The following is a 21,941-nucleotide window of genomic DNA, read 5'->3' as shown; positions in this document are numbered from 1 at the left end:
ACCTGCCGCCGCAATGATGGCTCTCCCAGCTCAACCGGCAACATGGCGCCAGTGCCGTACGTCAGGTTGAAGGGAGTCTCCCCGGTTGTTCCATGAGGCGTGCATCGATAAGTTTGACCATATGACAGACAAACTAAGATGACACATTATATCGATTAACAATTGCATAGCCAATGTCAGTATAATCATCCACTTGTTGGCATTAGCTTGTAAGGAATGAAAAAAATTGTTACGATAGAAAAAGGAAACAAATAATAAATACAATGTGAAATATAAGAATGTGTACCATTGATTGTGACTCCATTAACAAAGACTTCCTCAGTTCTTTGAGTTGCTCATTGCTTCCTACTAGTGTTACATATTCATTACACCATTGACTAAATTCTTTGTAGAGATCATGTTGGATAAGGGGCCATGACTCATCCCCCAACCACAATGACCATCAGCCAACAACATCGAGAATGTATGGGTGAAAAATAGGATGGAATTACTTTATCATGGGTTGTCTCCTTCGTTGCAAAAAATTTTCCTTGATTATAATTGTTTTTTTAGATGAAGATTCATTTGATTAGTGCACGACGTCTACGTGCTCAAAATATGATGACTCACCCTTTGTAGACCTTTCAGTTTAGTGAAGTTTTCTCTTTTATGCACCATTTGTCTTAATTTTATGCAATAAAGGTATCATAGATGTCATTGCATGACAAGCAATTTAAAGTAACTTTTGCTTGATGGTGACTTTACCACCAATGTCAACCTCTTTGAATCGTTCTTGAACCATATCAAGTTCACGTTCAATGGATAACTTTGACCGGGATTCATTTGATAAAATATTTGAAAAACTCAATATGGTCCACATAATATAAATTTTATTCAAATGAATCACCTAAGGTCATATCGTGTTAATTCACAAGCACATGACAGATCGTACATCTGTCTAAATATGCATCCACAACTTTCACTATTTAATCCTATATGTTTTACTCATTCAAATTCTTCAACAATGAGTCTCAAAGCATATTTGGATACAAATCCAACAAGTTTTCTGTATATAATTCCTTTGAAAGCTTCACTTATAAGATTTAGATTTTTTTTTCAAAGGATGTTGTTATCTTTATTATGTTGGAGGATAATGACGTTCTGAATAACATTACAATAAGAACAAAGATATCTCATACTGCTCCCCAAAAATTTCCTAAGGCTCTAGTGAGCAAACTCAACCCTGACAAAAATGACTTCAACAACATAATAAAATATTTAACAAAAACAACTATGTAAAATAACATTAAAACATACATGTTTATTGTTGTGTTTCCTAAATGCATAACTTTATCCAAGCCTTTACAAAGTATGACTTACAATGTGTAACATCCCGTAATCTCACACTTGATAATTCATAATTGATATATTGTAGCATTACATTTAAGGTAACATCCCTTAATCTCACACTTGATAATTCATAGTTGATATATATATATATATATATATATATATATATATATATATATATATATATATATATATATATATATATATATATATATATATATATATATATATATATATATATATGTTTTAAACTCAGATTTCAACTACAAACTCATAAATATAACTCGAATTCTTCTAATTTATTCTTCTATCTCTTTCTTCATTGGCACTGAATCAGACGACATTCCTCCATCTGCTCCCGTATAACGAATTATACGATCATCGCACATACAGAAACACAAACAAGTAGGGTGAGCTAACATGCAACCAATCATTTATAAAACATGCACAATTACTTTGATACACTCAACAAACCTCATATAATAATTATGTCAGACACCCTCATACCATCATACAACAATCGCATCATAGATACTCATCCATTACTTTGATACACTCAACAAACCTCATATAATAATTATGTCAGACACCTTCATACCATCATACAACAATCGCATCATAGATACTCATACCATTATACAACAATCGCATCATAGATACTCATCTCACAATACCACAATTATTAATAGAGACTCATCCCACAATACTTAATAGACACTCGTTCCACAATACTCAATAGACACTCATTCCACAATACCCAATAGACACTCATTCCGATGATATGTTGATGAGCGGTCACGGGAGGTTATGCACTTGTGATGACTTCTACTTCCTCTTACAAATACACTTCCAAAATACTCCATACCATCCACAAGGTTAGTCCTCAACACTATGTCCAAAACCGGCACATAGACCAGGACTTCCTGCCCTTCTCACCACATAATCCATCCTTCTCTACATGAGACTGGATGATTATTAGAGTATCATGATAACCTCCAACTACAGGACCCTAAACATCAACATATACACATATACCATATCATTACTGAATCTCTCCACTAGACTCATACCGTGCTCGTATTCCTCAACTCACATTATACCCTTACAAAATCTCCCCATAATACTCATATCATGTTGAGATGCATAAATTCAAATCCAATATAATAAAATACAATCATCACAGAAATCATACAAAATGAATATATCACAAAATAAATTAACAATACTAAAATATCACCATAAATGGTCACCGGAGAAGAATCAAATGTTTGACGAATCAAACTCACCATAAACGCCAGTACATATGACTAGTCACAACTTACTGGATTTGACCAGGGCTGCTTTATGATCAGGGATGTACCAACTCCGATTTTTAAGATTCCTCTATCCTACCATCACAATTATAATTCATAATTCCATATCTACCACGATAACATGAATTCATCAGACATTTTCATTCCAACGAGATATATTGCACAATAATTTAACAGTACATAATCTGTTCAACAAGATTTAAGTTAAAAACTTGTCGAGTAGACTTCTAGGAAAGAGAGGTGTGTCACAATGGACAACTTAAGTACCAAGTCTTTCCTTAGCCAAAGTGTTCCTCAGCTAGTTTTAACAAATTTCTTATTTACAGATTCAAAACAACAACATATAATATTAACACAGAAATTCAATATAGATATATAACAAGCACCTATGTTTTTCATTAACAGTATTCACACAGAATTTCAAGACATGAATAGTAATAAAACAATACTAAATCGTAATATAAAAGCTTAGAAAGGTTAGCTCCCCTACCTCTATTCTAGACTTAATCTCTTGCTCAGAATTTGTTTCCCCAAAAACCCTCCAGAACCTCTACTCTTCTTGCAACTAAAAATTTCTTCCTAACTCTTTCTTCTCTATTTCTCAAGATTTCTCACTTGATTCTTCCTCTCTTTGTGTAGAATAGCCTCCCCTCTCATGACTATTTATAGTCCAAAAATTTTACTATTCAACAATTTTTTAATATTATTTATTATTTTAATATTATGTTATTAATATTTTAATCACCACTTGACATATTGGATCCCTCAATAATGCCTTAAAACCTGGAGTGCTTTATACACTATCAATATTTTAATTTTTTTTTAAACAAAAAGGTAGAAAAGAGTTTGAATTCATGTTCTTGAAATCACCACAATTTTCTACTAATTAAGCTACCAAAATTTCTTATTTAGCTTTCCACATTTTATTTTTACATAAACTTATTATATTTTCCATTCACAAAGAAATTTATTACTACTAGTAATAAAATTGTTACTATTAAGGTAAATATTTTTCATGGGTCTTACACAAGGAATAATTCAAGTATGATTCACATATTCAAAGAATAAAGGCCATGAATTACAAGCATACTGAAGGTGATTCACATAGTCACCAAATATGGACTCGTCTTCACAATCCATGACATTTTCCCATGCTTCCATGACCATATCCCATGCCTCAACAAAACTAACTAACATTTTGCACTTGGCTTTCATATTTTTTAGAATATGAAAGCGACATAGCAACCAATAAGACTAATGGAATGCATTGACAATGACATTAAACAAAACAAGGTCTGTATCACTAACAATGACTTGTGCATCACTCTAAGATGTAAAAAAATAAACCTCTCAATAGTTCCAAAGCCCAAATGAAATTATTTTGCTATTCACTTGATAAGAATGTAAAAATCGTTGAGAAGGTCAACCGTATAGATATCACACCAACTATCTCAAGCAAGGACAACCAATATTTGTTTATTTTGTACATCAAATCCATCAACAAAATAATATTAAATGCGTTCAACAATTTGACTGCATCAAAATGTATCCAGAATAGGTCACTTACAACGTCATATTTATCGACACATGTACTCCAAAGAATGTAGTTATTACCATCCAACATCATCATCAACTACTACAGTTTAGTTCTCGACCCTCTTAATAATTGTTTGTATGTATACCTTGTGTTGTGGATTTGTTTCATTGATGTGACATTACATTTGTTATTTTCTTTAAGAGTTAATAAAATATTTGCAGGTGTTACTCGAGTCTTAGTCATATCAACAAGTGATGACTCTTCACTAGGATTTAACTTGCCAAAAAAAGGGTGTACCACTAAACTCCCTATCAAATCGTGGTTGTGATATCCACATATTACTTTCAATATCCACCTGTTATCATTAGAAGATGGTTTGCCCCTTAACTTAAAAGGATACTCACATTTTCTTGTGTTGTATATACTTGGCTGAACATTGGGTTTGTATTTCTTATAATTTCTACCTCTTTCACATCCTAACAAGAAAAACGTCTTCCTTCCTGCTTCATTTATAGCTTTGTCCGATCTTATCGTTACAACAACAAAACCCAAAATGATGTGCAATCTCTCCTACTCATTGAATTAAGTCATCACGAAAGAAAAATATTTCATTTGTTGTGAAATTATTTGTCAAATCTCCCTATACTATTTCATTTATGAAAGAAGAAAAATCTGATATGAATATAGAATTTACCTAAGAATCTATCCCATAAGGATATTCTTCTATTTTATAGTAAAATCACCTATAACATAATACACACCCCTCAATATCTAACCTAATTCATAATAATAATAATAATAATAATAATAATAATAATAATAATAATGATAATAATACCAAAAAAATACTAAAAACAATCTTAAAAATTATTCATAAATTTAAAATAATAAAACAAAATAAAATTATTTAAAACCATGTAACAAATTATAATAAATTTAAAATAATAAAACTTAAAAAAATAAACTAATAAAAGGCATCTAACAAATTAATAATAAATTCAAAATAAAAAAATAGTTATGATAAATGTAAAGTACTAAAGAAATAATAGTTGAAGCCTTCAATTAATTTCAAAATTCGTCGAGACTTTCAATAGATTTTAAAATTCGTTAAAGCCTTTAATGAATTTTAAAATTCTCGAAAGATTTCAAAAGAATTAAATATGTTTTTATCCCTTAACTTTTATGAAATTTTGAATAAGTCACTCTTCGAAATAAGCCTCTCATTTTTAGAATAGTGTGAATTTAGTTCTTTTAAACAAATTTTGTTAAGTTTATTTAAAGTTTAAAACACGTTTCTCAACTAAAACAAAAAAATATCAAATAGTATAAACAACTCAAATGTTACAATGAAATGGATTTAAAACATCAAAAGAAACTTAAAAAAAATTAATTAAATTTACATATGTATAAGAATCAGGAATTAAATTGACTCGAAAAAAAACTAATTTTAATTTTTATTAAAATTAAAAGATGAAAAATATATTTAACAAAGATTCAAAATCTAAACACTACTGATGATGATGGACCTAAGAATGACGAGGGAGTTAGGCCAAGACACCTCACCAAATGTTCATGGGAGGACTAGAACACTGAATATTTTATCTAATGTATTAGTAGACAGCTGTCATTCACTTAGTGGAAGTTGTTATTTTGCATGCTGTTACCATTCAGTTATGATCATCTTATATAAAAATTGCAAACTTATAATCTCATAATATCTTTTTCTTGTTTTCTTGGAACTAATCCTGACCTCTCAGGATTACATAATTCTTGGGCAGAAAAAAAAAAGTTTAAAAGGCTGATAACCCTTGCACGTCCTATGCTTTCACATGTTTTGTCTCATACCTTTTTTTTCTCCCTTCCTTCCCTTAAACACTCATCGATACTCACCACACACTTCAAACAAATTTTCATTATCACTTTCAATAGGGAACTTTTAATATCTTCAGCTTAAAGGTAAAACCTTTAGTATCCGTTGCTATGCAATTTAAATTCAGTTAGCATATAACTTTATGAATAATTTTCATTTCTCTTGAAAATAAAATATCTTCTCCCGGGTAACGTCTAATGCCATTAATGTTTGAAGATATTTTATATCCAAAGTCACACAGCTTCACATATACAGGAACCCAACAGTTTTTTCCATCAAACCAGACTTCTAACCAATCACATTTTTATGTTTATAGGAGTGAGATTATGAGCTTAAACTTGATTAATAACAGTATCAAATAGCTGGAATGGCCAAATACATGTCTGCATAATTTAGTTTTCTAGCAATATACTATTTCTAATTTTAGTTATTTAAAATTTGAAGCTCTATTATAGCTAACTAATTAGAGCAAACAGTTACAAATCAACACTAAATAAATTGTTCACGTGTCTTAGAAAACAATACTGATGTCGGAAGTAGTGTTTTTGGTAAACCAAAATTGTTTTTGTCGTTAGAACTAATAAAAAGGAAAGATATTTTGGTTAAAAATTAAAGTTCAGTGGTTGTAAGCTTCGTTCCTACAACATTACTATTGCTGAAAAGAAATCAATACACACACAACAAAGAGTGGTTGGCAAGAAATAAAGTTATGAAATATTGAAGATTATAATTTGCAAAAGAAAAGAAAGAGTTGAAGATGAAGAGGAGAAAAAGAGAGAAAGAGACAAGTGGGGGAAAAACAAACTAGTGGTAGTAGAGATTGGAACGAGTGCAAAAACATCAATTTAATTTATAAGGTTGTTAGGAGATTTGGAGATAGAAAAAGGAGTAATTAAATAGTTAATTACGAGATAAGAAGAAGGGTTTATGAGAAGCAATAGGATGTTGAAAAATTTCCTAGGTTGATTTGAGGTGAGCTTTCCACCACACCTACGCTCAGGTGGTAATATAAAATTAACACGCACTCTCTCCTCTCTAATCAACACAAAGTCAAACAAGGAGGGAGGACCCACGCTCTGGGATATTCTAGCATCCAACGGAAGAGCGAGTTTTGAACACGATATAGGTGTGGCGCGTGAGATGTGGTAGATAGCGTTTGACAACTTCAAAGCCACAAAAGAAGACTATCCCCTAAGACAGAGCCACGTGTCTCGATGTCGACCATGTGATAGCTGGGCGGGGTGAAAGCACTTGAAAAATATCTGAGAGAGAGAGAGTGGGTTTAGTGTTAATATCTTAATGGGTGTCCCACAGGAAAAATATCCAAATGCTCGCACACACATAATAAATTCTGATATTTTGGATTTGGATGGGAACGAAAGGAGCGAAATAATGAGAACCAAAAGAAAAATAAAATAAAATAAAAGGAGGGTGAAAAAATATCCACCACCAGCACCAACCACGAGAACCCAATGGCTTTTTGGCTTTAGATCTTTGGTCGAAAATCAGATCTGATTGATGACGTGGAACATGTGGGCCACCGTCTCCAAGTGTCTAGATATTTTCTGAAACAAGGATATTTTCGCTGGCCGTTGGATCAGAGGGCGGTCAGTGTTTCTGTCTTCTCCCAGGCCGTTCGATCAACTCTCTGTTAAACTTAACGGTGTCTCCCCGTCCACCCTTGCTTCCACACATCGCCTTTTTCTTGCTTTTATGTTTTTTTTACCCTCCAAATTTGTATACAAGATATGAGATTGTTACTCTCTCTTTGTGCGTGTTGAGAGAGGTTTTGCTTCCGCCAAGATTCTGAATTCTGATGCTGTAGTGCGATTTCGGTGGCTGGATTCATTCGGTGGGAATATGGGGGAGGTGGTCATGAGTGGAGAGAAGTCAGTCAGAGTGGAGAAGGAAGAGAGTGGGAGTGGGAGCAAGGGTGAATTGAAGGGCTTGATGAGGTGGGAGAAGTTTCTTCCCAGGATGATTTTGAGGGTGTTATTGGTTGAAGCCGATGACTCCACAAGACAGATTATTGCTGCGCTTCTCAGAAAATGCAGCTACAAAGGTTAGACAACCTTCTTCTATCTCCTCTGTCTTTAATTTCACCACGCTCGTTTTCTTTTGCTTCTTCTTTTCTCTTTTTTTATGAATTTCGATTTATGTTTGTTTCTTTTAATGTATTTTTTTCTTCGATTGACTCCACCTGCATATCAGAACTCGCTTGCTTCTTTCATGGTCAATATTACAGTTCGCATTTTTTTGTTGTTAGTTTTACTGTTTGTTTTTCCTTTTGCATTATGTTAGCTTCTGTTCCATCTTGTATTCTGTGGCTTGCATGTTCAATGGTTTTCTGTAAAATAAACATGTCAGTTGGTCTGTTCTGCTTTTTCCTCTGTCTCGGTTCCGTTTTTCGGGGATGAAACCGTGAGTTTGATTGATTGTAAACATTGGGTTCTTTTATGGGGCCTGAGTCATTAGGGATTTTATTGACCACACTCAATGAAGAAGGGGGGAGCAAGAGGAAGAAAATATAGGAAATCGAGGTCTCTGGAGTCCCAATATGAGAAAGGATTGACATATGATCTTTGGTAATATAAACTGTGCCAGCAGTCGGAAAGCTCGTGAGGATTTTTAGTACAGAAAAATAAGTTAGGGAGAGAAATGAAAAACTGTGTACACAAAAATGGGCCTTTTATTTCTTTTATAACGTTTTAATTATATTTTCCCTTTTAAAAGAAATTATCTATTTTCTGACAGGTTATGTGATGGGGATCTGGGTTCAATGAAAGTCTAAGGAACTAATGGCTCCTTTCAACTTGCTTTAAGAGTCTTGGCAGTTTGGAAACTACAGGCTTACATGATTCAATTATTTTCTTACATGATATAATTATTTTAGTTGTCAATTTGCATAAAGAATTTCTGTTATTGACCTTTTCTTGTTTAGTGCTTTAACGTGAGAATATTAAGTACATTAAACTAATTACACACTCTTAGAACATCAAAATAACTTTGTCCATCTGTTTTGAGCAGTTGCTGCTGTTCCTGATGGGTTGAAGGCGTGGGAATTACTCAAGGGAAGACCGGGCAATATTGATCTAATACTGACGGAGGTGGATTTGCCATCCATATCTGGCTATGCACTTCTTACCTTAATTATGGAGCATGATATTTGCAAAAACATCCCTGTCATAAGTATGATATCACTGCTAAATGTTTAGCTGTTACTAAATTTTCCCACTCTTGTTAACACCTAAAGTATTTAATTTGAATTTCTTAATGATTTTCCAGTGATGTCTTCCCAAGATTCAATTAGCACGGTATACAAATGCATGCTGAGGGGTGCTGCCGATTATCTTGTTAAGCCAATAAGAAAAAATGAACTGAGAAATCTGTGGCAACATGTTTGGAGAAGACAATCAGTAGGACTCTTCTTCTCTCGTTTTCAGTTCCTTTTTCCTTAAAATATCCCATGTTCTTGGCATCTGATTGAAATTTTAATTTATTTATTTTCCCTGTCAGTCAGCCACTGGCATAAATGGTCCCCAAGATGAGAGTGTTGCACAGCAGAAGGTCGAAGCCACTGCTGAAAATAATGCTGCTAGTAATCGTTCAAGTGGTGATGCTGCTTGCATTCAGCGAAATATGGAATTAATTGAGAAAGGAAGTGATGCACAGGTTAGTTTTCCAAAGCTAGAAGTTATTATTATTGCATTTATTTGAAGACATTTGTGCAAAGGACTAAGAACAACACAATCACATACGTTGGGTATGTCACCAGATTCCGGGGGATGCAGAATTTCCATAGATCCATCTAATTATCAATATAATTTTTTTTTCTGGCTAATTCATTGCGAATGAGAACCCAACTGTTGTTTCTTATAAGATGCTAGGATAATGTCACACTACACTCATTACAGTCTCCACTGCTGTCTCTTTTGCATGCCAGTCTCTAATCAGCTTGGAAATTCGATCGTATGTGTCTGAAATTGCCTTAGCAGTTATTTAAGTAAATTGACTTCTGAACTTCTTTGGCACACTACCAAACCGTATCACCTTTTGGTATGGTAACAGTGCTCCAAAATTTACATTTCCTTGTTGTATTTCAAATGCAACTACATGTTTGTACTGCTATAAACCTCTGATAGTTTAAAGAAAAAATTGCTTTCATTTTGGGTTGTTTGGATTAAGTTTTCATATAGATTCTGTATGTTTGCTTTCTGTTGCAGAGCTCATGTACTAAGCCTGACTTGGAAGCTGAGAGTGGGCCTGTTGATAACATGCAGGCATTTTCTCCACTGAAATGTGGGGAAGAATATCCAAGTGGAGCAGAGACACAAGAGGTTGAAACATGCATTCGTTTAGGACAGACATTGATGATGAATGACAGTCATGCTGGAGGTAAGTTTCTACCACTTTACTGCAAATCTTTTGTTATGCAGTTACTTGGAAGGGAAGAATGTCTAAAACTGAACCAAACTTGTATTTTTTTAGGATTAACTATGCACAGAACTGGTGAAGCAAGCACAACTAATGACAAGGATGCTGATCTGGAGCATTTGGGGAATGCTAGCATCAGTGGTGAGGCTCATGACAATCACTATGTTCAAATTAACTCATCTAAGGAAGCTATTGACTTGATTGGAGCATTTCATACTCATCCCAACTGGACGGTAAAAAGTCCCACAGTTGATTGCACAGACAAGGTTGACCTTTCTCCTCAATTAGATCTTTCTCTGAGAAGATCTCGTCCCAGCAGCTTTGAGAATGAACTCACTGAAGAAAGGCACACCCTGATGCATTCCAATGCTTCAGCCTTCAAACGGTATCTGCTAAAATCTTGTTATCCTGATTTTAAATTTTGTTGAAGTTCCTTGTTCTCTTTAACCGGTAGAAATCAGTTGGTTGCTATATGTGTGCACCTTTCCTTATTTAATTAATTTACTAAGAAGGAGTTCCAGGGATGAAAAGGCCTTAAACAAACTATCTTGTGTGGAAATATCAGATCTCTAGTCTAAAATTATGTATTAAAAGGTTGAGTTCAGTTTTTGTTAAAATTACCTGCTGAAATATATTAAAGGATGGTGATTATTGAGTGATAATTTTGAGAAAAGCGCTAATTTCTCGGACCTAAAAAACATTTTAAATTTTGATAACTAAAAATTCCATTGTTAGGTTTGTTTCTTCTTTGGGATGGGGAAGAATTTTGTAAGTTTATGAATTTTGTCTATTGGTCTGGTATAAATTCGCTGCCCTGTTGACTTGCTATATGCTTATCATTGAAATGGATGCAGGTATACTAACAGGCAATTGCAAGTATTGACGCCTGCAGCATTAGTTAACTTCACTGACCAACAAAGAGATCAGAGTGCAAATGGTGACAAAAGCATCTCACACATTGTTCCTGGCTGCAACTCCGATAGTTCAGCACCAGGTATGCAAAGATGTATCGTGTCTCCAACTACAGTCCAATCAAAAGAGTCTGAAATTGCAACCTCACACTCTCAGCAAGGGCATTCTCTCCCAATTCCAGTAAAGGGTGTAAGGTTCAATGATCTATGCACAGCCTATCGTTCTGTACTTCCTTCAATGTTTCGTACACAATCAGGTCCACCAGTAATGCCAAGTCCAAGTTCAGTTGTGCTCCTTGAACCAAACTTTCAGAATGCATTTTATCAGTCAAACATTAAAGAGAGTAGTACAGAGCAGCTTTATCAACCTCTTGGTCCAAATGGGAACAGTTCCCAGAATCACATCGTGTACACACAGGAACACAAATCAGAACATGCGGAGGATCGCGGGCATATCTCTCCTACAACTGATCAAAGTGTGTCAAGTAGTTTCTGTAATGGAAACGCAAGCCATTTTAATAGCATCGGTTATGGAAGCAACTGTGGAAGTAGCAGCAATGCCGATCAAGTTACCACTGTCAGGGTAGCTTCAGAGAACAAGAATGAGGACCTCACAAACAATGCAAACACTCATCGATCCATCCAAAGAGAAGCAGCACTAAACAAATTCCGGTTGAAAAGAAAAGAGAGATGCTATGAGAAGAAGGTTCACCACTATCCCCGTAATATTGTTATACTAAGACTGCCATTGTTTCAGAAAGATGCTAACTTTTTCTTGTGCTTTTAAACAGGTTCGATATGAGAGCAGAAAGAAACTAGCAGAGCAGCGTCCAAGAGTGAAAGGACAGTTTGTTCGTCAAGTTCATCCTGATTCTCTTGTTGCAGAACAAGATGGTAAAGAATATGATCATTCACGGATTTCTGACTCACTGGAGAGGAGAGCATGAATTCATAGTGTATAGTTGCTTCAAAATTTTGTTTTCCTGAATCCTTAAATACCAGATTTCTGTATATGCTTTCTAAAACCAATTTTCTCATTTTCCCTCGCTGTAGATCATGAATAATATACCTAATGTATTATTATATCATTGTAATTTTATAAAGTTTTACAGAGATATTTGTGCCACATTATTTATTAACTTATAGGAAGTTGTTTCTTACAAGGACTCGCTACTTGTTGATCGCTTACAAGAGTCCTTACATAATGCCATAACTTTATAAATTTTTATAATAACTACCATATAACTTTTTATGTTTTGTTCAAGACATGCATCACCTATTATTTTTGTAAAATTTTGGTTTACCTAAGGTGGTTGCAGGTTTAGCAAGCAAACTTTTCTTAAAGAGTGCATATGAAAGTTTCGAAAGTGATTCCCGTCCCACCACCACCACCCATATTCCTTCCCCACAAAAGGAGAATTAAAAAATAGAAAAAGAAGTACCATTGATTTCCATTGGAAGCTGCATGATATCAGGACGCCATCTACCTTTTTAATAGCTTTTGCCATGTTATTTTTTACTTTGGGACCAACTTTTTAATGTAATTCAAAATAATGATTTATTTACTTTTTAGAGTGCATTTTCTTTCTTTTGCATCTGTTTATGTTATTGAGGGTTATTTTGTCCACTAATATTAATTTTATTTTTAAAAGAGATAAAATTGAATATTAAGCTTTATTATTATTAGTTATAAATTTTGTTTACAGGTTTTATCTAACTTTCCGAAGTCATCAAATTGATACTAAAGGTTTTAAATTAGTTTGAGAGAAAAAAGCAACACTGTAAAATTTTATTTAGATTAAAATGTATTTATGTACAATACATGTTCATTTATGAGAAAGGAAAGTGTAACTCAATCATATATTATTCTAAAGTAGGCATTTTAAGATTAAAAAGGACTTGCTTGAAGAATTTTAAGATGAGTTCAGTTTTAAAAGAAACAAAAGCTTAATACTTTTTTTTTTTGCTCAAGTCCTTTCTAATTTTCTCAAATAAATGTTAAATCATGAAAAAAAAAATACTTATTTTTCTTTTCAAAATTGTCCACACTTTCGATGCATACAAAGAAGTAAAACAAAAGGCAGAGCTTAAAACAATTCCCCTTCACATGCTAATATCAGAGTTCGGATCCTTATCACCTGAATTTTTGAATTGCGTAAGTAGAAATTATGGACTCGTATTTGCTTCAAGAATTGCAGGTAGCAATAAAGCATTTGCATTCTTTTTTAAGTTTGTGGATAAAATTTAAGAAGAAATGTGTGCAGACAGAAACAGAATACATAGTTTAGAAATGGACAAATGGTAGCAGCCAAAAATGCTTCTATTCCATCAGGTGACCCTTTGGCATTCTGGAAATAATAAAAGAAAAGAAACATATATAACTACAAGTGTGGAACTTTTCTTTTATCTCCCAAAACTAAGCAAAAAATTTCCCCTTATATAATCCATTAGCAAAGAAATAAGGAAAATAAATTGAGAAACAAAGGTGAGAAGAGGATAAAGCACTTGATCATGGGGTCATCAACACTCAATAATAACAGAAAAAAGGTACTTTTAATGTCAAACGTCTCTGCTACGGTTGTATCTAAACTTGTAACAAGAAGGGTCATATGAAGGACAAATGACCCAAAATTAAAGCAATCAAATGGTCCCCCATTACCATGTATTGATGTGCATGATGGAACTTCACAAGGTAATCCTTTTACTTAACTACCACTATAATTATTATTTATTTGGTTAATCAACTGCTTAAAAGTTGATCAAGATTATTCGTACCAATCTAACCATGAAACTGAGATCATGAGAACCAAAGTCTCTGCAATTTTCTGAACAACACATCACACTATGCCGCTAGGATATAGTTTCCAATGGGCACAAGCCAGAGGCATGCCACTAGGCCATTTTTGCCATATCTCCAATCATGAAAAAAAGTCTATTTAGCCTATTTCCTCTACGTCTCTTTTTACAAAAGAAGCTTTGCTTTTGCCTTTCTTTTCTAATCACCCCATTATTGCTTAAAGACCTATCATCTATAACCGTATCCTCTTCCTTCAATCATTTGCATATATAATAATAATAATAATAATAACTCAAATATTAATTTAAGTCCAAATAATAAAGTTAAACACAGCATAAAAAAACTGATAAAACGAATTATTTAAAGTTTTGGATTAAAAGTAATATTGGATTCTCTGTGTGGATTAGATTTATATAATTTCTCCTGAAAAAGACCCATGAAAATACTATCATTTTAATTTGCAATTCCCAAAAGTTATCCTTATGAGTTATCTTAGGGCAATAAGGCATCCAATATATTTGATGTATTTGGGAGGAGGAACTCGGGCCCACTGAATTATAGTGTACCCTCTTAGGTCTCATGTGTCCTACTTCTGTGATTACAGTTGGTAATAGCAACCAGTGACGTGCACTTCATGGGGCTATTTGGCTTGTTCTCTTTACATTGTTATTGTTGCTTGTTATTAATTCTTCGAGCTACATACATAACTTTTCAATGTCTAAGAAATGAAGCAGTATACAAAGAACACATTAAAGATACTTCCTTTACTTGGAAGTTTTGATTGGTAATTTTTCCCAGAGAAGTAGAACCCTTTTAATTTGGTGCTAATTCAAGTAAAACATTTTTATTGAATGTTTGAGAGAATCAAATATCAAAGTCGATACGAATTAAAGGAGGTTGGATGTTCAATTCAGGTTGCACTTTTATTTTTTGGTGTTGCTTGAATTGCTCAAACAAAGTTTTGTCTGAATTAAGATCTTTTGGAAAAGTAAGGTAGTGCAGACCCAATTGCGCCAAAAAGAACAGCTTGGATAGGGGACAGTTATTGCCACATATTTGGTTCTTAGCGTTGTGTGGCAGTCTCAATCATCTCATTACAGAAAACGGTGACAACGACCATAGCGGTTTACGGCAAAAAGAAAAGTAGTATGAGTACCGTCGAAACAACGTAAATACCTATTACATTAACACAACTCGTTACATTCTAGGATTTCTACCCTCTATCTCTCTGAACTTTAGTGCTCTAAACATTTTAACTATGAACTTGCAAATTTTGTTTTCAAGGGAAAAGGCTAAAGCTTCCCCTGTACCACTGAAACTTCGCTAATATTTCTTTGCAAAAGATTTTGGAAAAATTAAATAGTTTGGTAAGAAAAAGTGATGGAAATGATTCGGTGACATTCGGATGCACCAAACTACAGGTTCAAAGTAGTTCATTCTGTGTGTCCCAAAGTGCATACACAATCAAGGAGCGTTTTCCTCATCTTTCACGGGTTACCAAAGTCTCAAATATTTTAGTTTTAAACGTGAAAGGATGATGACTTTAAAACAACATACAAATTTATTGTTTTTAATCATTTTTTTAATTGTTTAAATTGCTCAAGAATCTTGTGAATAAGGCTGAAGAAGAAAGTATATACATACTTCTTTAGTTGTAATTATATTGGAAAACGCAAAGTGAAAAAGAATGTTAGAATATGCGTTTCTTTCTTTTTTTCTAGTTTTACTTCCAAAGTAAATAGTAATATGTTATCTGAATTGATGTCCATACTTAAATAACACTGTCATTCTTTTGAAAAAGGGTATGATTCAGAAACCTAAAAAAGTTTATGTAAATTTTCAGCAAAGTTAACAGCTGAATTTACCCATGCTAGTTAGACGCGTATGCATCTGAGCCATTACCAGAATTCCCTTACAATGTTTCAAGAAGTTTTCTGCTTTAACATCTGATAATAATAATTATTAAACACTAATCAGCACAATGAGAAGGCGAGTGCTACCAGTCAAAAGCATGCTAGCAGACATAATAATTGTGACTTTCTGCTCTCTTTATAAACAACCCCACCCCCTCTTCCTTAACGTTGTAAGCATCCCTTCTTCTTTCCACTTTCTTTCTCTCTCTCTCTCTCTCTCTCTCTCTCTCTCTCTCTCTCTCTCTCTCACTCTTTCTCTCACAAATGTCTAAAATCACAGTAACCTCTCCAAAACACTGTGCTGCAAAAGAAGGATTGAAGATTAAGAGCAACTACAAGAAGCTCTACTTCACTTTATCAGCATTTTTTACCTCAATTCTACTGCTAATACTTCTTATTTGGCTCATCCTCCACCCTGCCAAGCCTCAATTCTCCCTCAAAGAAGTTGACATCTACCAGCTGAGTCTCTCAGGCCCCAATCTCAACTCCTCCATCCAACTCACCCTCTTCTCCAAGAACCCTAACCAGAAAGTTGGCATTTACTACGACGAGATTCAAGTCTATGCAGCCTACAAGGGGCAGCAAATTACCGCTGACACGCCTGTGCCACCCTTCTACCAGGGCCAAGAGGAGAGTAATCTCATAACAGCCTCTTTGGTGGGAAACATTTTACCTGTGGCTCCCTCTCTTGGCTTTGAACTGGGTCGTGATCAAACTGTTGGAAGACTGGTTTTGAATCTCAAAGCCAATGGAAAGCTTCGTTGGAAGGTGGGAACTTGGGTTTCTGGGCGTTACAGGTTCAATGTTAATTGTGTCGCTATCAATGCCTTTGGACCCTCTATTCCTGCAGCTCCTCTCACTTCCAATCGAGGAGCGCAGTGCTCTACCACACTCTAAAATCAGCATCATCTTGCTAACTTCAACGTATAAATGGTAATGGTATAATCCAGTACTACTCATATCAAGAAGCTTTCTTGTTTTGCAGATTTTTGTTGGCTTTGTATTGAAACGTGTTTTTGCAGCCGCTAAGTGATTTGTAAATAAAATATATGTTAATGGTAGGACATAAAAAAGTTACACTTTGTGAGTGAAAATGAAAAGAGAATGCTTATTATCGATGCTCGTCTTATCTCTTTAATTTGCCTTTTAGTTTCATCTCTTTCTCTTTCTTTTCTCTCTTTTTCCTCGCACTATCTATTGAAATTTGTTTTGCTTGAGCCGCGATGGTAGAAATAGAAGTGAAAAGGAGTTTAGTGTTGGATTTCATGGGGTCTCACTGGTGGCTTTTGGAAGTGGATGCATGAGTAGATGTTGGGTCACCTTTGTTTCTTTGGTTTGTTTTTTGGATGCGAAGGAAAAAACACTTTGATTGAAGAATCTGTAGATGTGATTCGGAGAAGAGAGAAAGAAAGAAAACTGGTAGCTTTCTTTGAAGAATCTGCAGATTTTACATGTCAATTCCTTGCCTTTAAGAATCGTGTGTGGTTTACTTTAATCAAACTTTTGGTAACTATGAATCAGCTTACATTTTTCTGTCTTTTTTTTAACAAAGAAGAGATGATACTGGCCATGCATGTCTCAAACGAATATACCAGGGATTCATAGTTAAAAACTTGATTACTTCTTTATTTACTGCATTTTTGTCTCACGCATTCATTGTCAAGAGCTACTCCTTCATCAATGCAACCATAACCATGGCGGCAATATTTTCGGAATTCTTAATTACATGCATATCCCGAAGCTCCCAGTTGAAAAACTTTTACTTATAATATATTTATTTAACCAAGTCAAAAGGTCTGACTGGAGTATTTTAAAAAATTTACATGAATATTCCAGGTTTGATTAAATTAGTCCTTCTGAAAATAAAAACCAACTTAATTTTATATTTCTGCTGATTTTGTGTTCATCTTATAAAGGCTGTAGTATTTTGAGATATTCTTACAGTCTAAAAAAATTAGTATTATGAACTATGAAGGAGAGAATTCTTTGGACGACACGTGTTGCTATTGAAAGCGAATGGCTCACGAAACAGATGCGTAAAACGTAAGCCTACAAAAGTTAAAGCAGCAAGTTTGGTAATTAGTTTTAAGCTGAGATGAGATTATGATATTATAATATAAAATTATAGTGGCTCAAATAATGTAAATTCAGATAACTTTTTGAGGATTATAAAAGCCAAAAATCTCTACCTACCGGTCCCTACAAATTGGAACTGATATTAACGTGAAAAAGGGCAAGGAAAAACAAATGAACTTGACAATAGCAAACACTTCCATTAAAAAATTCCAGAGTCCCAAACGATGTATGCAGATAAAGTAATTTCAATTGGTCTAACAAGGATGTTGTACAAAATACAAATGCAAGTCTTCAAAACGAGAACCCTCTTCCACATTGAGTAGAATTGTAGAAACTAAGTATTATGGCAAATACTTGTCGCACTTAGAATTTTGATAAACAAAGTCAGCCAACAAGGAAACCTACCTCAACAGAAATTCTTCACAAAAAGTAACTTTAAACTCGTCTACTTTGAGAAATTACAATGTCTCTTCAAGTAACATTATTCAGACCATGAATATTACGGAAGTTATTGCTATGTTATTTCTTTGAGTGGAAAAGGAAAGAAAATATAAAATCATTCACACTTTTGTCTTTTTTTTTCATCTAAATTACAAATGAGACTTAAGTGCTATAAGACTTGACCTAAAAAAAGTGTACATTGACGTTGAGGCAAAAGGTGACCCAAAAATTGGATGTATGAGAAACAGCAATTTGGAAGTGCTGCTGGGCTCATTGGTTTGATGGCTTCACGTTTGAAAAAATTGATGTGCAGTGGCTTTAATGGACATGAAAGTCGCTTCCAAATGTTAGGCAACGTGTTGGTTAGTGAGAACCCCGAAAATTCAACTTGGTTTGCTTGAACAACGTGTAACTTTTTGAAGGTATCTAACAAATTTGTCAAAAAGTTTAGTTGAGTACATATTATTTGTTTGCTACATACGTATAGCTTGCTTCTACCATCTCCAACTCCAAACCCCTACTCATCCATTATTAGTATATACTCAAATGAGTACGTTACTCATCTATCATAGACTAGGAAGTAAACCTTTTTTTTTATCTGTGAATTTCTGAAGCAGACTTAGTGCTTAAGGGAACCACCTCTCTTAAAATAACTGTTAAATCTGAAAATGGTGCTGGTTTTAATCTGTGATGCGATTTCACTAAAAAAGTTAGAAACTGGGACCACGTCATGAAGAAGGACTTTTGAACAGTGAAAATTAATGTACGGTAATTTGTTTCATGTGATGAAACAATTTTGTTAAAAAATATACAGAAAGTATTGCACGTTTGATGTTTAAAAATTATTTTGGCTCGGACTAATCTAGGTTGAGACAAGTGAACTTAATAAGGCAAAACTCCTCACATTTTTTCTTCATTTAGAAGACTTGGAACGCCTTGTTTAATTTCAAGGAAAACAAATTCCTTAAACTTGGACCATTATGCGTTATTAACTGAGTTTTTTTGTTTCCTTTCTATAAACTTCTACGCCAGCGGTATCAAATATTTGTCTTTATTAATCATTTACGTATTCCCAACTGCAGGCCCTTTATTTTGGTTGCAGAAGACTCTCAACTTAATTTTTCCCAAACGTGTAGGCTAGTATTCCAAAACCACAATGCAAATTTGGATAGAAAAAATGGTTGGTCCAAGCCAGTCTTAGGCTTGGCTTACAGGCTGGTCTTGATTCTCATGAAATTAGTAAACACTATTGCACTAGTCACAGGTGGAAATTATATTTATATCTAGTTTGCATATGGAGTTACCATGACTAGTTTGGAGCCAAGATGTTAGATATTAGTGTGCTTGATTCCTGTTTACGTTATGAGTAAATAGGAGGTTCTGAAATGCTTGCAGTTTAGTTAGATGTAGATGTAGACGGAGAGGCTTCTACTTTCTAACAATTAGAGTGCAATAGCCGCCTTTAGACTGATACAGCAACTGTCATGAAAAATAGGGGATGGGTCATCGTCACCAAATTCTTAGAAATTTCTAACCTTGCTTGACTCACAAATAATACAAGATTCATAGTCATCTTTTCATGATAATGGGAGTAAGGAGGGTGAATGAATGACGTGCATTATCCTCTGCATCCTCCCTTGGAATAATTTCATTCACCATATCATCTCATTCTTTACTTAGATATGATTTTTCAATCAAGGATAAAACGCATTGAAGTCCTCCATGGAGAAAACGAAGATGGAGAGAAACTCACAAATACAAACACAAGCTGTGCATTAGCAACAACTTAACAGCAACTCATTCAACCCATTATCTGATTACCACTCCTATTTCTGAATTCATTTGAACAAAATGAAGTAGTTGGCATTCAAGAAGGAAACAGCAACACACCCAACTCAGAAATTTGGCAATTCACATGCAATGAAAACTAAGAGTGGAGGTGATTGAAGTCAGAAAAGAGAATAAAGAAACGCCACAATTACAGCAAATTCTATACCCGTGCTTTATTGACATGATTCAAGTAGCAGCTTTACTCTCATAATCTGCCCCCAGCTTATTATCTCAAATACTATATTACAAGTAAAACAAAAAACCGATGCTATCAATATTTCATATGATATCCATAAAAACTTCCAACATAAAGAAAAAAATTGTCAGCTTAAACTCAACTATGAAAATGCAAAAAGGTATGTATGAATCAAGTCTGGATGGAATCAGCACTGACCCAAGTCCAATAATGTTTCTTCACAGAGACAGCCCTGTCCGCAAGATTCTTCTCCTCAACAACCCCCTCGTACTCATCAACCTCGTACGTGCAAAAATCACCTTCGGGTAAACCCTCAACCGTAGCGCTTAGCGTGTGCAAAACGTAGCAACCGGGCAAACCCGGGTACGAACCCGAATCGCGCTCCTCGACCCGCATCTCGTACGAATTGGGATCGATGGTGACAATGTCAGCGATTTCGGGATTGGGTCCGGCACCAACAATCGCAGAGCCAAGCTCTTCGAAAATGCCCCTGACGGCGGCGGACTCGGGGTCCTCGTTGGGCTTCATCTTCTCCGACAAGGGCCTGCCGCGCTTCCGGACGTTGCCATCGGACAACTCCTGGTGCGACTCGACGAGGACCTTGCCGTGTTTGGCGGTGACACGGACGAGAACGACGTGGACTGTCCGAACCGGAGGAGTGGAATCGGCAAGGGAGGTTTCTCCCTGGGAGAGTTCGAGCCAGAGGTTGTGCACGTTTTTGGTACCGGGCTTGACGCCCCACGAGGCGAAGGACTCGGAGGGGAGGCGGGGTCTGAGCCAGTCGGAGAGGGATTGCGGAGACGCGAAGTTGTGGCGGCGCGGGGGTAGGGTGTTGAGGGCAGTGGCGGTATTTTTGGAAGGTGTTGCGGTGAGGGACATGGCGGGGAATTTGAGGAAGCGGCGCGGGAAGGGGCAGCGGGTGGAAGCGACGTTGGGCTTGGAGGAGGAGACGAGGAAGCAGACGGATAGAGCCGTGAGGAGGAGATCGGGCAGGGAGGGGAGGGTGGTCAGTGGCTGAGGAGGCGGTGGGAACATCTCAAGCGCGGCGGGGGGTTGGGGGGCGTTGCGCCGTGTGAGGGGTGAGGTCCATTGTGGGTGAATGGGGTTGGGTTGGTGTTGGTGAATTTGATTTATTAAGTTGTTTTGTGGAAAGAAAAATAAAATAAAATAAGAGGTGGGGATGGGATTAGATATTGATTCCTCTGCTTATTCTCTTTTATATTTTGATTTGTTTTTGTTTTTAGTTCCTCTGCTTCCCTCTGTGTTTTGGGGCCTTTGGGCTTTCTTCTCATCA

The 21,941-nt window shown here is 35.2% G+C and overlaps 3 protein-coding genes across 3 annotated transcripts; 2 read left to right on the top strand and 1 right to left on the bottom strand.

The window, feature by feature from the left end:
- The first annotated feature begins 7,623 nt into the window (after positions 1-7,623).
- On the top strand, positions 7,624-12,507 carry LOC108332184 (two-component response regulator-like APRR5). The gene is made up of 8 exons (XM_017567362.2): positions 7,624-8,111; positions 9,077-9,238; positions 9,335-9,465; positions 9,566-9,721; positions 10,273-10,444; positions 10,538-10,868; positions 11,338-12,100; positions 12,186-12,507. The coding sequence occupies exons 1-8, from the start codon at positions 7,910-7,912 to the stop codon at positions 12,339-12,341; spliced, it is 2,073 nt and encodes a 690-aa protein (XP_017422851.1). The 5' UTR covers positions 7,624-7,909; the 3' UTR covers positions 12,342-12,507.
- A 3,768-nt stretch (positions 12,508-16,275) lies between these two features.
- On the top strand, positions 16,276-17,220 carry LOC108330824 (NDR1/HIN1-like protein 26). The gene has a single exon (XM_017565392.2). The coding sequence runs from the start codon at positions 16,369-16,371 to the stop codon at positions 16,999-17,001; it is 633 nt and encodes a 210-aa protein (XP_017420881.1). The 5' UTR covers positions 16,276-16,368; the 3' UTR covers positions 17,002-17,220.
- Positions 17,221-20,599: 3,379 nt separating this feature from the next.
- LOC108330781 (uncharacterized) lies at positions 20,600-21,830 on the bottom strand. Its single transcript, XM_017565328.2, has one exon. The coding sequence runs from the start codon at positions 21,680-21,682 to the stop codon at positions 20,819-20,821; it is 864 nt and encodes a 287-aa protein (XP_017420817.1). The 5' UTR covers positions 21,683-21,830; the 3' UTR covers positions 20,600-20,818.
- Between the last annotated feature and the right edge of the window lie 111 nt (positions 21,831-21,941).

This window comes from Vigna angularis, chromosome 4 (assembly GCF_016808095.1).
Source record: "Vigna angularis cultivar LongXiaoDou No.4 chromosome 4, ASM1680809v1, whole genome shotgun sequence".
NCBI lineage: Eukaryota > Viridiplantae > Streptophyta > Magnoliopsida > Fabales > Fabaceae > Vigna > Vigna angularis.
Note: the sequence above shows the minus strand (reverse complement) of the source record. Positions and strands in the feature narration are given on the sequence as shown.

What these genes read in the sequence shown, in the direction of transcription:
- LOC108330781 (XM_017565328.2), bottom strand. Translation starts at nt 21,682, where the DNA reads ATGTTCCCACCGCCTCCTCAGCCACTGACCACCCTCCCCTCCCTGCCC.
- LOC108330824 (XM_017565392.2), top strand. Translation starts at nt 16,369, where the DNA reads ATGTCTAAAATCACAGTAACCTCTCCAAAACACTGTGCTGCAAAAGAA.
- LOC108332184 (XM_017567362.2), top strand. Translation starts at nt 7,910, where the DNA reads ATGGGGGAGGTGGTCATGAGTGGAGAGAAGTCAGTCAGAGTGGAGAAG. An exon ending in ATGTTTGGAGAAGACAATCA is followed by an intron (nt 9,466 to 9,565) that starts GTAGGACTCTTC and finishes TTTCCCTGTCAG; the next exon opens with TCAGCCACTGGCATAAATGG. An exon ending in AGAGATGCTATGAGAAGAAG is followed by an intron (nt 12,101 to 12,185) that starts GTTCACCACTAT and finishes GCTTTTAAACAG; the next exon opens with GTTCGATATGAGAGCAGAAA.